We start from the raw sequence: 18,381 nt of genomic DNA on the forward strand, positions 1-18,381 counted from the left end.
GATTTCTTGAGAAGTAACTGTATGATCACTCTGGATGACTTCTCCCGAACTCACCTGAGACACCATCCCACCGTGGCATATGAAACATTGTGTACGGTCGTGGGCTATCAATTGCGGTTCAGGTGACCCGGTAATATGTCTGGTACCATGTCAGCTGGAAACCAGACTATGCGATGAATAATGTCTGATGGGGGTTTGCCACGTAGAATCCTGGCTGCCTCTTTGGCTATCAATACCGATGCGAACTCTCTAACGGCAGCTTGGTAGTCGGTGTACAGTAAAACCTCGTTAATTCGAAGGCCTCGGGACCGAGAAAAATATCCCAATTAAGCGGGATTCCCAATTATCCGAAACAACGCGAAATCAAAGAAATCAGCCAGAAAACGTGATGTACGGAAGTCACACCTTTATTGTGGCAAGTCAGCCTACTTGGAGAAAAATTCCTCCATGCGTGACTGACGCGTTCGGTAGTTCCCAGCACTGAAAGTCATATTTTCCAGCCTGTCAATGAGGCGCAGCATCTCAGCCTCGCCGCCATTGCACTCGACGAAGCTGCGCACAACACTCAAGGCATCGATGACATCCGCCAAAGGGGGTGCTCGGGAGGGCTCGTCATCGCTGTCAACATTAGAGGCCGAATCGGTCGATCTCGCAGCTATCTCGCTGTCGATGTCGGCGTAACACGTCTGCACTGTGCACTCGACATTTGCGTACTCGGAGAATCCGATTGGAGTGCACTCCTCGTCCGCGTGCAAAGCCTCATATCGAGCGCAGAGAGTCTCCCCTTCTTCATCAAACGGGCAAGTGACAGCGGTGACAGCAAACTCAGCGGAGGTTGCCTCTTCTTTCACAAAACCGGCGTGCTCAAAACACCGTCGAATAACGGTGGCCTCCACCTGCCTCCATGCGTGAACAATGAGGCAAATACCACCGAGGAGGTCAATGTTATACTCCTTTCCGTTGTCATAGCAAAGGAGCATTCGCTTCAACAGATTGTAGCGATATATTTTCCTGGTATGGTGTATGACGCCCTGGTCCATCGGCTGCGATAGCGACGTCGTGTTCGGGGGTAGAAAGACCAGCCTGATTGCCTGCAGGTTCTGAATGTCGCCGTGAGCTGGGCAATTATCGACGACGAACAAAACGCTGCGCCCTGCGGCCGCAAACTTGCGGTCAAGGTGCCGCACGTATTCTTCAAAGAGTGCAGCCGTCATCCAAGCTTTCTTGTTGTTTTTATAGATCAGGTCATCCTTGGATGGTAGTCAGTGCATTTTTGAAACAACGAGGCTTTTCTGTCTTCCCAATAACAAGCAGTGGCAGCTTGTGCTCACCGCACATGCTTGCACCAAACAAAACAGTGATTCTATCTTTGTTCTGTTTCCGCCCCTTAATGTCTGCCTCCTTCAAAGCGAACGTCTTCGTAGGCAACATTTTGTAGAACAGAGCAGCTTCATCAAGGTTGTAAACATCTGCTGCTTCGTACTTGGCGAGTAGTGGAGCCAAGGTGTGCTGCTTCCAGCCGTCGACAACAGACTGATCCGCGCTGCCACTCTCGCCACAAACAGTCACGAATGTCAGGTTGTTGCGCTCCTTAAATCGGCAAAACCATCCATTGCTGCATTTAAACTCAGAATGTCCAAGTTGCAGCGCCAGCTGGTTGGCCTTCTCACGCAATATGGTCCCATTCACAGGAAGGTGTGCTGCGTTGGCTTTCTGCAGCCAGTCGATCAGAGCTGCTTCAACGTCGGCGTACGTAGGCGGGCGTACTCGTGTACGCTTTGACGAGTGCGTCTTGCTGTAAGCATCGAGAATTTTCTCCTTATTCTTGATGATGCTGCACAGCGTTGACAGAGGCACGTGGTGCTTTTCGGCGAGAGCCGTTTTCGACGCCGTCGACTTGCTGGCCTCTTCAATTAAGCACACCTTTTCGTGCAGGGACAAGCTCTTGTACTTCGGCATCTTCCTTCCAAGCACACCTCAATCAACTAATTCACAGGGAAGACACTCAAGCGGAGACAGGAGACAAATGGAACAGTCGCACCGAATCGCGCAATGCTCGCCAGCCGACATCCAAATGGCACAAAGACTCCACAAAACATTCACTTCGCTAGAGTGGCTAACATCGCTGTTGAGATGATGATGATCATGATCGCAACCGCACGCATCGCCGCCTGGCAATTGCTAAAACATGGCGTCTACGACGTATTTCCGGTAAAAAAAAACATGGCCTTCGAGATCCGTACATCAAAAAAAAAATGCATGTTACAGCCTCCGAGATTCGCAGCACCCTTTGCATATCTTGGAAGTCGCGGCCAAGTGTGCCAATTAACCGGGAAGTCGCAGACTGGCCGCACCAATTATCCGGTTAAATTTACATGTAAAAATTTGGGACCGCGCAAATACAAATTATGCGGGATTCCCAATTAACCGAGTACAAATTACCGAGGTTTTACTGTATGTCGAGTAATGCGAGAGCTATAGCAGCCTGTTCCATAACATCGACTTAGGAGGTTGTGATGAAAACAGTGCTGTTCTTAGAGTTCTGGTTGGGAGCACAGACGTTCCCACCAAGCTGACGAGGCTGCTTGCAGGTTTGGAATGACGCTTTATGCACAAGGAAACACACGCTAAAACGAACTACACAAACGCTGAAAAAGAAAAATGAACTAACAAGAGTCTCTCATGAGCTCAGTGTCTTATTGAAAAGTCAGTCTAGACCGACATGGCTGATCTATTGGAGAGCCGAACGGCTTGGGCAATGCGAGGTGACGTGGCGAAGAGACGAGGGGCATGAGATGGCTTCAAGGAAGCCAGTGATGGCTTTTGGAGGCTGACAACAAAACTGGAGCTTTGCCGAAGAGACGCGTTGAAGGCAGAGGACACCAGCGGCCACATGAATCCCGTAGCTTCAACTCGGGCCTGGTCACCCGATTGTGTCGAACGCCGGACACCATCTGACCACTCTTTTTCTCCTCCCACACATGTGACTGCTCTTTTCCTTCCTCTCTTTTTCGACACTCGCCACGCTCACGCATTTTCACTCGAGCCCCGCAGTCTTCGTCGTCTTTGTCTTCCGGCACATCACACAGAGGCACTACGCATCTTATGCGCTCACATCACAGAGGTCTTCAGCGAAGCAGCTGAGAGGAGTTTCTTGTTTGATTATTCAGTTGCGTGCTCTCTCCCTGACGGAGGCTTGCCGCATTCGGCAGTTTTCTGCCTGCTTTGAAGTTTGATAATCTAATAATTTGGGCTGACCTTTGTGCTTCTGTTAGCTCTGAAGGGGTGTTGTGTACACCCAACTTCTCTGTGCTAGCTGTGATAGGGACACTGAGCACCTTTTTGACACTTGTGTGCATGAGCTTGTCTAATCTGTCTCTCTCCGTTTTAGTCCAATTGAGGGCTGAAACTATGTAAATGACATGGCTCATGAGCAAAGAGCGCTAAGGAATACATCCTCACCTATTCCGCCTTTCTTGTTGGACGCTCTCATAATTAATCTGAGAATGTTCTCTGTCTTCATCGTGAGATGGGCTACACTCCTAGCGTTGCAGCCCTTCGAGTCTAATAAAAGCCCTAGGATTTTGACAGAGTTTACCGTAGGGATGGTGAGCCCATCCCTTGTACAAATGCTAATGGTCACCTGATCGAGTGGGGTGAGTCCAAGGAGGCACATTAATTCGAAGTACAAGAATCTGGCATATTAAGCATGAAATGCTTTTTGCTCCCGTTGCCAGTGGCCTTCGAGTGACCTTGAGGAAAAAGCCAGAGCCATTATCCGGGCACACAAATGAGACCGTCGAGGCACTCGGACGAGAGTAAAACAAGACATGCGGGCAGCCAGTGAAAAGAGTTTCGCGGTGCGGGTTTTGCTGCCTCTTCGAGAGATGGCACCATGTTGCGTGCGGCGCCAGAGTTACAGTGACTCTGGCGCATAAGCGTGTGGCCCGCAGACGCTCAGGCCTGTTTGGCATTGTGGCCGTGTATGCTAGGCAAAGCCAAAGAGTTATCCCACACAGTGACAGGAAACAATGGTGTCCATATGCGCCAGTGAACAGTATTACGTGGTGTGTGCCCTTGCGATCATGCACCATACCCGTTTTAAGGTTTTGGCTCCCATAATCTCTAACCAATCTGCTTTGCCGGTAGCCATTTCATGTTTACATCTACTCTCAATTATGGGAGAGTAAGCCATTCTTTTTATTCTTGAAATATTTAAAAAAACATGAACTGCATTAAGCATAACAATACTCTGCGAATTGAGCTCAGAGTCCTTGATACCCTTACAGCATTTAGCGTGAAGTGTTCTCGAGCCATTCTCCCAGTGTTAATATAACAAGTTAAGCATCAATAATATTGAATTCACATTCGATGAAAAAGACATCTTGACGATAAAGTTTTGCATGCTGATGTGAATGATGGGTGTTACGAAATTTACTTTGTTGTGATAGATAAGTTATTAGGTTGAAGTACATCTACAGTATTTGCCAGGTTCCTGTTCATTGTCACTGTGTCATGGTGACTGAGGCCAACTTTATACTATAAAATTTTTATTTCATTGCATGTCTCTGCCAGGACCCCAAGACAGCTCAGGAAATCGAAGCTGTGTCCAATGAAATTTCTTCATTCATGGTAAGGCTACAAGATTTTGCAATTATGATCACGCTGAGTGCAGTATTGAGACAGTGGTGTAAGCAACACAATAGTACATGTATTGCACAACGGCTTTTTTTTGTATTCCCATATCGCTAGTGTGACTTAACATTTCGCGAAGTCTGTAGGGATGTCACTGTATTGAACATGAGAACAGCGTGGGAGACTATGGCCAATCAACCAGAATGTGTTTGGCATCGCTTGGCGACTGATGTATGCTTATACAGTAGACTCTCATTGAACGGAACCTGAAGGGACCAGGAAAATATGTTCCGTTTAACAAGAGTTTCATTTACTGAGCGATGAACTGGGTTGAAACATTCAGGTATGAAACCAATAATACTAAAGGCAGTTGTTCCATTTAAGCAGCAATTCCGTTTAACAGATTTCCGTTTACTGAGAGTCCACTGTAACCATGAATATTTTGCTAGTGGGATTGCCCTGTAAATATTCTTGCCAACGTACATATAATTCTTGAAGATGACTTTACTGTTAACCGTGACGGTGGCTTACTTAACATGCTGTCTATGTTGCTCTACCCAAGGTTCTGGGTACGTTTACCAGTTACAGTTGGAGCGTTCCCATGGAGGCAAAAAAAAAGGCTAGGGCAACGAACGCCCTTTTGGACAAAATTTGTCGAGTGTTATCTATGCACCACTTGTAGCGTGCATTGGGCATTTCCGCTAGTTCAGCTCTAATTCTGTGCTTGCCGAATGCTGCCAGTGCTCCTCAGCCAATCTCTTCTCCACCCTCTTTTGCAGAAACTACAGGAAGTGAAGAACCTGGACAAACTGGCATCGACCAACATCTAGCCAACGTCTCTACTCTTGCCCATACCAAAGCACCTCATGGCCTTTCTTTTAATATATTCACGCGCATCGCACTTAGTGAAAGGATGCACCTATTTTATACTGACGTTTTTAAAACTTACTACGAGTATTGCAAGCGAGATGCAGAGCTCTGTTGTGACTGCTGTTTCTTTTTTTTTTTCTTTTTTTCTTTAATGCTGACATGGAGATGCCACAGCATTCAGTGCCAGCTGCAATGCCTGAACTACGCTGGAGCTGATTAGAAATGGCAGTGTGTGCTTCGTGCTTCCAACACAAATATGTTTGTGCAAGAACAAAATGGCAAATACCTGTCGGCAGGATTTTATTTGAAGCATACGTGTGTTCCTTCAGATGTGCTTTCGTCCTGTGCAGGTGCCATACTGAAAGTTGCACTACTCACGCACTGGATGACTGGTGTGGTAATGACTGCCACTGTGGTAGACAAAGTTGATGTTCGCCAACAAGTGTCAGAGAGTGGCCACCCACTTTGTGTGGGCACACTGAAGCACTTGGAAGGAGCATCGACTTGTCAGAGGCATCCTTGCTTTGCATAGATGGCGGCTGCGTTGCTGTCACCTCGCATAATTTCTGTTTTATCGCCAACTGGCATCTTGTGTTGGTTGTTTCTCTGCATTTGTTAGAGCCCACATGCCCCCCCCCCAAAAAAAATTTGGGATGCACATATTGCTTTAGCCTCTCGAGCTCTTTCATGGAGTTTTTCTAGCCTATAGAGTGTTCTTGTCATTTAAGTACACTTTTTTTTATAAAAAAGTGACAGTGCTGCCAACTAGGCTACACTGAGGGCAGCACGAGGGCGGGAGTTAGGTTATCCTTGTTTGATCACTTCTGATCAACAGCTGCTTCCACTTATTGCTTGACAAGATGACGAGCAACATGGCTAACCAGTGACGGGCACCTTATCAACACATTGAAGAACTATACGCTGTGAAAATGATGCCAGTGGGAGGCGAGACTTTCGTCACATATGCTCCCACTGGACTAACCAATGAGTGCTCACTTTTAGTGAAATCCCTGAAAGTGGTTTATCGAGTGTGCAGTGCTAGGACACACTATAGGACTGTTCATCACTATGCAGGATGTGCTCATCACATGTTTTCTTTTATTACTGTCAGTGGAGCCTTGGCTCTGGTACAAAGTGAGTGTTATAGTTTCTTCATGTATGCAGCCTTTGATGTGTGACATTGTGGAAAGCAAATTGCACTGCATAGCTTCAGCATGGTGCAGAGCCATGAGAGGTGGTCACTCAGTATTGCATAAAAATTGCATTTCTTTCACGTTCAAGTGTCAGAATGCTTAGCAAACTGAATGATAAAAAGGTAATCAAGGTAGTTGAGATAAGCAAGAGAAACTATTGCAATCATGTATGCGTACTTTCTTCACTTAGGGATGCACTGTGCTGATGCACATGATTATGCACATTCTACGAGCCTGTACCTTTTGTGGACCTGTTTTCTCCACATCTGCCTCGTGAATACATAGGCAATGTGACTCCAATGGGTCTTCCCTGCGTCTTCTCTGGACCCCAATAAAGTTTGAATCATCATCATCATCATCATGTGACTCTTAGCTAGCTGAAACAGTAGCATATTGTTTATGGTGCTTGTCAGCTGACCCGAAAAACGCAGGTTTGATCCTGGCCACAGCAATCGCATTTTGTTGGAGGCGAAATGCTAGAGGCCTGTGTACTTCAATTGCACATTAAAGAACCCCCGGTGGCCGAAATTTCTGGAACCCTCCGCTATGGCGTGCCTCATAATCATATCGTGGTTTTGGCACGTAAAATTCGAGCAATTATTAATATGACTCGTATGACTCAATATGTACATCATTTGCATGCCTGATCCTTAGCTATCTATCACAATGTTTCTCTCTTAGCTGTGCATCTTGTTAAAAACTATGCAGTGGCAGTTGCTTTTCATTAAAAGGAACCAAGTAGAGTTCACGCAATTATTCTTTGAATGCTTGATGACACCGTGCCTGGGAGTTTGATTGTGTTGTGTTGTCTTTTCTTTTGGTGCCTCTGTCTTGCCGAATGCTGCATCAAGTACCACCTCACGTTATACATGAGATGGCTAACCTCAAGTATTTTCTATCTGCTGACATTAGCTCGGCTGCTGTAGTCAGCACCCAATATCTCTGTTCCTTTCTCCACTGTTTTTGTCCTGTAGCCAGGCTCGCATGTTGTAACCAAGGTGAACAAAACACTCATGCACCGTTTATCATTGCAACTTGCTGAGCCGACTTTCACCTTTTAACATGTCATAGTTTGGGCATTAGAGGAAGTGAGGGTTCCTACTTTGCAAAGCAGTCCACTGTGGCATTGTATGGGGAGGTTTGATGACGACTGACCAATTGCAGTTTTAGCATTCTTGCTTCACCTCTTTTGCATGTTGCATCTAAATGTTGCTCACATTTCATACTAGCTCCATCTTTTGAACTCGCAGTGTCTCAAGGTTGTGATGAAAATCAGATTACATGCTGAGGAGAGAATTCCCCTTTGGTTATGCAAATGAGGCCAAAAAAAAAAGAGAGACTTTTACAGTGGCTGTTGATACTTCCTCGGTGCAGCTCTTGTGTACACCATATAGCTTGCTGCATAGTTGGACATGCTGAAATGTCGCTTGAGTGTTGGGCATTAAGACTCAATTTCCCAGGTAGTCTTTGTCAAAAGTTTGAGGCACTACATGGAGCAACAGGACATGTTGCGAGATGTGTGGAACTGTGCAAGACAATAAAGTGAGACGAGCTCAGACTGCCACAATTTGTGATGCTCCTAAGCAACAATAGGGCGTGCAGTCCATTCGGTTAAGTCAGCCTTGACGCTTTTGACAAGGTGTCCCTCCCATGGGTTGTTAGAAGTCAGTGTTGTATGCTGCTGAGCATGAGGCTGCTGCCTATTATTCATAGCAGCCAAATGCATACTAATTCGTGATGTAGCGGCCGTAGGCAGATAGTTCAAGGGGGCATTGCCCCAAGTATGCTCGACGCTGTAGAGGCTAATGCGACCTTGCACACTTTGTGCATTTGCGAAGAAAACACTACATGCCTCATTATTTGAATGCACTGTGTAATTTGGCATTAGGTTGACTTCATGCAGTACAGTCACGGTATATGAAGCAATTGGCACGTATTTATAAACATGTAGGCACAGGCTGCACTCACTGTACATCTACACTGCACCAGCAACGCTCACACCAAAACGTTGCACAAAACATACATGAAGCTCGAGGCTTACAAACTGCACGTGGCTTTATCTGATGTCAACTCCATATCAAGTAGAACTTATGCGTGGATGGTCTAGCATCTTAGACATACTTGGAACTGTAGGTATCGTAAATAAGTAGTGCACCCTTCACAAGAAACGGTGTGTACAACAAGTGTAGAGTCGCACTGTTTATTAACTGGCAAGGGCCGCTTATGAAACGTCGTGAAGAACATGGATCATGAGGAATATGTTATGACACCTTATGTATGATGAAAGGCTACTTTACTATGAAATAGGCGAGAGTTCTGCGATTGCACTTCTGCGGCTTCCAGAGTGTTCTTTGCAAAGTATGCAAAAAAGTTTAGCCGTGGTTGTGTGCACAATAAATGCTGCAGCATACAACAGAGTACAGGTCTTCTAAGAATGTCCTGCTGGAACTGGTATCTCCTTATTCACTAAAGCAGGGTACAGTGCCTTTTGTGAAACTTCCAAACTTGCGCAAATAAGTTCATTTTGTGTAGGGACAAGTAAGGCCACCTATACGTGCATTCATGCCACAATGCTGTAATGGAGCATCTTTGACGAATGTGACAAATGGTTTTTAGTAAGTGCGCTCATGAAAATATTGGTGCACTGTTTGACTTTATCACATGGCATTTTGAAGCTCTTGGAGATAATTGTCCCAAACAAGAAAGGTGCTGTCAATGCCACCAAGTGCTGCTCATTTCTGTGCCTTCTTCAGAGCCGTATTTTTTATAGCTTTACATATACTTGCCTTTGCAACAAAGTCCTTGTGTTTTGTCAGTTGCACCATTACCTAGGAAGCTGTATTTAAAAGATAACATGACTGTAATTTGAACTTGTATGAAGCCTTCTGTGCTGTCACTGCAGTTCTTGTGTTTGTCAACACAGTCCTTCCTGCACTTGGTATATTTTTCTTGCTGCTCGCAGGAATAAACGAGACACTATGGCAGTGTTGCCATTCACGAGTAGCTGGATCTCTTCTTTCCTGGCGTTTTTTGATTGTCCCATTTTATTCCACTTGTCCTTGCTCACAGAAATCACCACTCAAGCACTCCTTACAGACGATTAATTAGCGAAGCTGAAGCATGTGGCCCTGGTGTTTAGTACAGGTTTAATCTCTACAATACATTAAAAGTCTTTCTCAGCTGTTGGCTATGTCTGTCAAGAAATCAATGTCTGCCGTATGTGTGTTCTGTTCTTCACATTTAGTGGACTAGTGGTGAGTACTATAGTATTAGGATTTGCCCAATTTCTGTGGTGCATGTTTTTGTCCATGGATCGCTTCTTCATTTCTAGTGGACCAGTGGAGAGTATAGGGGCTTGCCCAATTTCTGTGGCACATACGGGTTAGGAGTTTTTGTGCACATAGGAAGGACACACTTTGGTTGCATGTACAGCTTTACTGTAAAGGTTTCCAGAGTGTGAGGACCCAACGAGATGCTGAACTTCCTTGCATCACGAGCGTGTGCGTCTTGGATTAGATGAATGCACCATTTAAGTAGCACTGATAACTTTTGAGTGCGCTTGCTGCTTCATCATCATAACCTTACAGTGGAAGAAGTTAAGGCATGTGTTGGATGGGTTATGGGTCACTTAATGAGGTGACCACAGTGGCGTACCAACTTGCTCACGAGTGGGAGGGCCCACGAAGCTCACACACACACACACACACACACAAATATATAAATATCTATATATATATAATTAGTGTGAGCACAATATTCACAGCATTCGTCCTTCATCTTCTTCACCTGTATATAATCATCATCACTTGGAGCGTCTTCCTCGTTCGTAGAATTGGTCGGGCGGCCCTGCTGAATAAAAGGCGTCGAGTCCCCGACATTGCTGCCGTCTTTCAAAGTGGTGGAGGCTGCTTTTGATCCTCACGTCCTCTACAACGTCGAGTTCCCTGGAGCTTCGTTCCGGTCGTCGTTTGCTCAGCGTACCCGCTGTCATGGCCCAAGACACGCTGCCTGGACCATCCGCGAACCCCGTCCAACCACCCGCCCCCGCATGGACCGTCACCGCCCGGCAGCGGGACCCACCCATCTTCTCCGGTCTCCCACGCGACGATGTCGAAGTATGGCTAAAAGAATATGACATGACCAGTGTGTACAACCAATGGGACGCACCTCAAAAACTTCGTCACGTCGCCTTCTATCTGTCCGACGTAGCAAAAACGTGGTTTTTTAACCACGAGGGCAGCTTCCCTGACTGGCCTACCTTCGCTCAACAAATTCGGAGGATTTTCGGGACCCCAAACATCCATTTTGAAGTCTCGAAAAGGAAGCTCGACGGCCGCGTACAACATCCAGGAGAGACGTACACCTCGTACATCGAGGACGTCCTTGCCCTTTGCCGTCGCGTGGACTCGGCTATGACAGAGGCTGATCGGGTTCGACACGTCCTCAAAGGGATAGGCCACGTCGCGTTCAACGCTCTGGCCGTCAAAAACCCCAGCACCGTCGAGGATGTCATCACGACTTGCCAACATCTCGATGAACTACAAGCTATCCGATTGCAACCCGACGCCTGTGACATTCGGCCTTCCTCGGATGCGGATTTGCGTACGTTGATTCGCACTCTGATTCGCGAGGAGCTTCAAGCGCAAGGACTGTCATGTCCGCCAGCCCCACAGCCTCGCTCTTTGTCTACTGGTCTGCGCGACATCATCAAAGAGGAGCTGTCCTCCATGGCTTGCGCTCTCACGTCTGACATTCAGACGCCACCACCTCCGCCCCCGACATATGCGCAAATCGCTGCCATGCAACCTTCCTTGGCTCAAAGCGTGCATCCTGTTCCTGCTCAGACCAACTTAGCAGCATTTGCGCCACGTCCACCTGTCCCACCTACTCCTGCCTTCTACGCCCCCTGGCGCTCGTCTCGCCCGATATGTTATTATTGTGGCATTCGAGGCCATATTTCCCGATATTGTCGCAAACGCCAGCAGGACGAACGCCGCGGCTACGACGTATACGAAAGAGATTCGACGTCCCCTCCTAACCAGTACCAGCGCCGTCCTTCAACACGTTCCCTCTCCCCGTCTTCTTCAGCCGACGCACCTCGAAACTACCGGTCAGGACGTCACCGGTCCCCGTCCCCTCTGCGACGCTCAACATCACCTCTACGACCGGTCGTCCCTATCTCTGAATACCGCTCGGAAAACTAGCTGGTGCAGTTTTTGGAGGGAAAGCTGCATCGCTCGGACAAACACCAACACCTCCAGAGGGCCCGGCCAATTTGTTATTAGTGTATGCTGAAGGGGTGCCTATTCAAGCATTGGTGGACACGGGGGCCGCTATTTCTGTAATTCATGCTGATTTGTGTCGTCGTCTCCGCAAGGTTACTACACCTTATAATGGCACTCCCTTACGTAGCGCAAATGACTTTACGATACGGCCATCAGCACAGTGCACCGTTCGAGTTTTCATTGAAGGGATCAAGCACCATATTCAGTTCGCCGTGTTGACCTCCTGCGCTTATATGCTTATTTTGGGATGGGACTTTCTTTCTGAGGCTGCCGCTTCCATCTCTTGTCGACAACGCCTCGTACATATGCAAGAGACTGATGCTACCGACGCGGAAGATTGGTCACGCCATCGCCTACGAACCGTCAAAGATTCCGTGGTGCCACCTGGCCACGAACATGTTCTTATGGTTGCTTCAGACTTCATTGACCACGGTGACGTTCTAGTCGCTCCATCAGCCCGTTATATATCCAAAGGAATTGCACTGGCATCGAGTCTTGTTCGCTTCACCAATGGCACCGCCTTCCTCGCTGTACTCAATGTCACAAATGAGCCGATTCTGCTTCCTGAAGGCGCTGTTGTAGTTTGCGGCGTGGACACACAACCTGTCTCTGTAGTGGCTGCGAATACTAGTGGGGCGGAACCACGCTCACCAACGGATGCTACTCTTGCTACGACTCTCGCCAATTCAATAAGCACGGATTTGACTCCGCCGCAAGCAGACGAACTACTGGCGTTGTTGTCGAAGCATATCTCTTCCTTCGACGTACACTCCCCTATTCTAGGGCAGACATCGGCGGCAGCCCATCGTATACACACCGATGGAACTTCTATTGTCCGCCGCCGACCCTACCGTGTCTCTTCTAGCGAACGCGAGATCATCGACAAGCACGTTGCCGATATGCTCAAGCAAAATATCATCCGCCCCTCCGCCAGCCCTTGGTCGTCTCCTGTCGTTCTTGTGCGCAAGAAAGACAGCTCGGTGCGATTCTGCGTTGACTACCGTGCCTTGAACAAAATAACCAGAAAAGATGTATATCCCCTGCCTCGCATTGATGATGCTTTAGATTCCTTGCAAGGAACGGAATATTTTTCCAGCCTTGACCTACGCTCGGGTTACTGGCAAATTCCCATGCACGAGGACGACAAGGAAAAAACTGCCTTTGCCACACCCGACGGACTTTACGAATTCAACGTCATGCCTTTCGGCCTCTGCAATGCGCCAGCAACTTTTGAACGAATGATGGACACTGTACTGCGGGGCCTTAAGTGGAAGACGTGCTTATGTTACCTCGACGACATAGTGATATTTTCTTCCACATTCGAACAACACCTGCAGCGCCTAGACGAAGTTCTGGCATGCCTCGCAGCTGCTGGTCTCCAGCTGAATACCAAAAAGTGCCGCTTTGCAAGCAAAAGTATTAAGGTATTGGGACACCTCGTCAGCAAAGACGGCATTCGGCCTGATCCCGACAAGATTGCCGCTGTTCTTCGCTTCCCGACGCCTCATCGCTCCAAAGAGCTCCGCAGCTTTCTTGGCCTCGCCTCTTACTTCCGGCGCTTTATACGCGACTTCGCCACCATTGCCGCACCGCTTCACCAACTCCTTTCTTCGGGAACGTCATACGTATGGTCGGACGAGTGCCAAATGGCTTTTGACACCTTGAAAGGTGCCCTCACGTCAGAGCCAGTGCTTTGTCACTTCGATGACACCGCACCCACTCTCCTCCATACTGACGCCAGCGGTCATGGACTCGGCGCTGTTCTATTGCAACGACATGAGCGTTCTAGCGAACGCGTGATCGCATACGCAAGTCGTACCCTCACATCAGCCGAGAAAAACTACACCATCACTGAGCAGGAGTGTCTCGCCGTTGTCTGGGCCATTCAGAAATTTCGACCTTACCTCCACGGCCGTCACTTTACCGTCGTGACTGACCACCATGCTTTGTGCTGGTTGTCGACGTTAAAGAATTTGTCTGGACGTCTCGGTCGCTGGATACTTCGTCTTCAAGAATACGATTTCGACGTTACGTACAAATCTGGCAAGAAACACAATGATGCAGATGCCCTTAGCCGTTGTCCATTACCTCCGTCGTCAAACATACCCGGCCTGTCGTCATCCGTGAGCGACCCAGTCAACGCGTCTTCTTCAGTCCATTCGCTCGCCGCTCTGAATGTGCTTCCTTCATTCCGCAACGAGACGTTCGCGTCTCGTCAACGCAGCGACGCTTACTGCCACTCCATTATGCAACGCCTTCACGGCTCGTCTCGTCCTCCCAACGCCCGCGCCCGTCGCCAGTTGCAGAACTTCAAGATAGAAAACTCAATCCTCTACCGCTTTGTATTCCATCCTGAAGGACAGCGTTGGGTTCCCGTCGCTCCTCGTTCACTCAGAGCACAGATATTAGAAGCATTTCACGACGACCCCAAGGCTGGCCATCTCGGCTTTCACAAAACATATGAACGAATTCGCAGTCGTTTCGCCTGGCCTGGACTCTCCACCTGCGTAGCACGATATGTTGCTTCATGCTCGCTCTGCCAGCGCCGCAAACGACCCACTTCATCTCCAGCCGGACTCCTACAACCTCTTCCATGTCCTGACGCTCCATTTGAAGTCATTGGCATCGACCTCTACGGACCACTGCCAATATCAGCCACCGGCAAGCGATGGATTGTCACTGCAGTCGACCACTTGACCAGGTACGCCGAAACAGCTGCCCTCCCTTCAGGATCAGCGGAGGACATCGCCACTTTCTTCCTGGAAGCCATCTTTTTGCGACATGGCGCGCCGCGCGTCCTTTTGAGTGACCGCGGCAAGGCGTTTCTCTCGAAACTACTCGAAGACGTTCTCGGCGCATGTAATACCATCCATAAGACGACTTCCGGCTACCATCCCCAGACTAATGGCCTCACAGAGCGCTTTCATCGAACTCTGTCGGATATGATCTCCATGTATATTAATGCCGACCACACCAACTGGGACACCATCCTGCCATTCGTGACCTTTGCGTACAATACCGCAACGCAGCGCACCACGGGCTATTCACCCTTCTTTCTTGTTTATGGCCGTCAACCGACATCTCCCCTCGACGTCTCCTTTTTTGATGTCCCCGTGGACTCGTCGGCGTCGTCGAGTGCGCACTTAATCTCTCGCCTGGCCACTTGTCGCCACCACGCCCGCCTCAATACCGAGGCAAGTCAACAGGAGCGCAAGACTCGCTACGATGACGTTCACCGCATCGTTCAGTTCAGTCCCGGAGACGAAGTATTGCTGTGGACCCCAACGCGAGTTCCTGGCCTATGTGATAAATTTCAGTCACGTTTTATTGGCCCCTACGCTGTTGTCGAGCAAACTTCTCCCGTGAACTATCGGGTAACTCCCGTTATCATGCCTTCCGATGGTCGTTGCCGTGGCACGGAGGTTGTTCATGTGTCACGCTTAAAACCATTCCTACGACGTACGGCATCGCCATAAACAGCGGCCAGGTTGGCCGCTTCCGCGCGAGGGAGAAATTAGTGTGAGCACAATATTCACAGCATTCGTCCTTCATCTTCTTCACCTGTATATAATCATCATCACTTGGAGCGTCTTCCTCGTTCGTAGAATTGGTCGGGCGGCCCTGCTGAATAAAAGGCGTCGAGTCCCCGACATTGCTGCCGTCTTTCAATATATATATATATGCAGACGCCAGCAACATGATAAAAAAGGACAATACATTTTACATGCAATGCCCCAGGAGAAGCACACACATCCGTTTCATACAAGTAAGCAGTATTTTTAGAGAACTTTTCATTAGGCGAGTTGGTATACGTTCATCACGAAGGAGCACAACCACAAGAAAGAACACGGGAAGCGCTCTGTCCCGTGTCCTTTCTTGTGATTGCGTTCCTTCGCGCCTTGAGCCACAACTGTTTATACGTCACCTATTCAGAATTTTCAAAAGGTGATAAATACATGGAGAGCGGCGCAGGAAAAGACTAGCACAGGAGATGAGGCAAAGAGTGGGCTTGACCGTGCTGCGTCCTCTCTCCTCCTCGTCTTTTGATTAGCCGCTTTCCTAGAATTTATCCATGCACCAACTAGCCTAGCAACGTATTTTAAACAAGTGAATGTAACAGTGATTATTTATGAGCAAATGCTACTTGTGTCGCTCCCAGTAGTACATTTGTAGGTCAATTGGTGACATTTCTTTCCTATCAATAAGTTGTTACCGTTAATTGTGTTTAGTAACAGAGGTAGTAAAAACTTCAGCATAGGTTTTTTCCAATTTGTACTGACATACTTTACTTGCCAGTCTAGAGGCTTGCCTGCCATGTTATAATTATTGTTAATATATTCAGTAATATTATAAACTATCCCAGCTTTGTATTTTCTGGAACATTGTCAGTGTATATGGAATTAACCTAAATAGAGCTGCGTAAAAAGGTCACTGAAAAAGGTATGTACGCCGCATTTCATATTGCATAAACTATGCGCTTTTGAAACGGCGCCACTTGGTAATATTTTTATTGGTGGTTATTGCTCGAACAAGCAAGTCAAAACATTTATTTTGTAAAAACGTGCCTCGTTCGGAGGCGTGCCAACTGATGAAGGGTGCGCAAAACTTTTTGCGTATAATACCGTTTGTTTTACAGAGTTTACTCATCATACTCATGACGTGTTTATCACATATCAATTCGTCAAGGTAGATTTATACCAGTTTGGGTGTGTTAATCCTTGTTACTAGCCCTGAACCTTAATTTCTCAGAAAAGATAGACACGCCATCTGCATAGATTACAAATATAGCTTTGATACAAATGTTTGGGATATGGTGAATAGAGAGTGTAAACAGAAAAAGTCACAAAGCTTTTCCCTGTGAGGTACTGCATCTGAAAATTCACCCGCAAATATTACAATCTGTGTTCCACGTTGTAGATACAATGAGGTTCAAAAACTTGTTATGCCTCCAGTACCACAAAATTCCAACATTCTTGACAAAACGTTGAGGTTGACGAATTGAACGGCTTTGGAGAAATCTAAAGATAGGCCGTGTGCCACTTTGTGACATTGAGGTTTGTAATGTAACCTCATGAGCAAGAAGAGCAAGCTTCATCGTTATGATCATACGGAAAAAGTATTGAGTGGGAAGTATATGATAACGGTCAACAAACGGTGCCTTCGGCGTCAGACTTTGACCTTTTATTTCTGAGAGCGGGGGCAAGGAGGGCAATACGAGTGCCCTTACCACTCTTTCTCTCAGTAAATATGGCTATGCAAGCGGCAGAACCTCACACTTGTGTTGACTAGATCTGGACTGGCATGACAACAAAGCTGTCCGTTTTTTTTTCTGTCTCGTATAAGCGAATTGTTGTTTATGATCGGTCGAAGTCTTCTGCTTAAAATAACAGAGAGCTGAGCTAGTCGGTAAGTATAGATTCTAAAAAACGGGGCGTGCAAACACGAACACAGGAAACAATTTTGTGGTGTCCTGACTTCTTTCTTGTGTCCGTGTTTGCACGCCCCGTCTTTTTAAAATCAAGACTTCTGCGTCATGCCCACAGCGCCTGTTCGTAACGCGATGCAACGAAAGGAGCTAAAACTTCCCATCTCGCAATGACTCCCCACGTATTGTTAGGTAGAAGATCAAGGTACTAAACTATTTCTGGTACTGCCTTTCCTCGCCATTACTTCTTCGCTCTTGGTTATTGTTGGTCGGCGCTCAAATAGCTTGCCTGTCACGCAACGTCACCAAACCGCGATACTTACATCAGAATTACGAGTACACACTAAACCACGCATTAGTGTTAATCTGTCGAGCAAAACTTTATTTGTTCCGTCTTGTTCTGAACGAAAGAAAAGATGGCATCGCGATGATGGTTTAGCAGAGGCTAGTCGTAGCAAGCGGCGAGATTGGATTTATTTGTGCATAATTAATTTCAGGGCTTGTATAACGTCGTTGAACCGTTTATGCGTGCATACGGCATCGCTCTGTAAACTCTTCTTTGTTGAGGATGCATTTTTTTATCACCCTAATCCAAGCTACTGAGGTCATTGCAAGCTACAGCATGATCAGTCAGGCGAGTAAGATTAATTTGGAAACGCAGGCGGAATCTTCATCCACCGCCGTTCCGCGTCAGCTCTGCCCAAGTAACACTCTGCGCATCTGCGCGTTCATCGACTCACTTCGGCCAAGGGGATAGGGCAGGCAAGGCTGTACGTTTTCGAAGAAAAACCAGAGGCATTTCCTGTGAACTGCAGTAACATTAATTGACTGAAATATTCATAAATGCTGCTGGTTCCCACCCTAGCTTGCGTCTGCGGTGATGCAAATTTGATTTCAGGTAGAACGGAATAAACACAGGATGGAAGACTGACGCCTGAGAGCCCCTGCTCAGCTGTAGCCTCCTCCACAATGC

At 47.5% G+C, this 18,381-nt stretch overlaps 1 protein-coding gene across 3 annotated transcripts in view; it reads left to right on the forward strand.

Annotated features, from left to right (window-relative positions):
* The window catches only part of LOC119383963 (liprin-beta-1), a 102,267-nt gene extending 92,572 nt beyond the window's left edge, over nucleotides 1-9,695 (forward strand). For all 3 annotated transcript variants that reach the window (XM_037652245.2, XM_037652244.2, XM_037652243.2), the window contains 2 exons: nucleotides 4,576-4,632; nucleotides 5,415-9,695. In XM_037652245.2, the coding sequence (XP_037508173.1) occupies nucleotides 4,576-4,632; nucleotides 5,415-5,465 (108 nt within the window). In that variant the 3' untranslated portion in view covers nucleotides 5,466-9,695. The remainder of the gene's footprint in view (nucleotides 1-4,575; nucleotides 4,633-5,414) is intronic.
* Nucleotides 9,696-18,381: the final 8,686 nt, after the last annotated feature.

The sequence above is a fragment of the Rhipicephalus sanguineus genome, chromosome 2 (assembly GCF_013339695.2).
Source record: "Rhipicephalus sanguineus isolate Rsan-2018 chromosome 2, BIME_Rsan_1.4, whole genome shotgun sequence".
In the NCBI taxonomy this organism is placed as follows: Eukaryota; Metazoa; Arthropoda; class Arachnida; order Ixodida; family Ixodidae; genus Rhipicephalus; species Rhipicephalus sanguineus.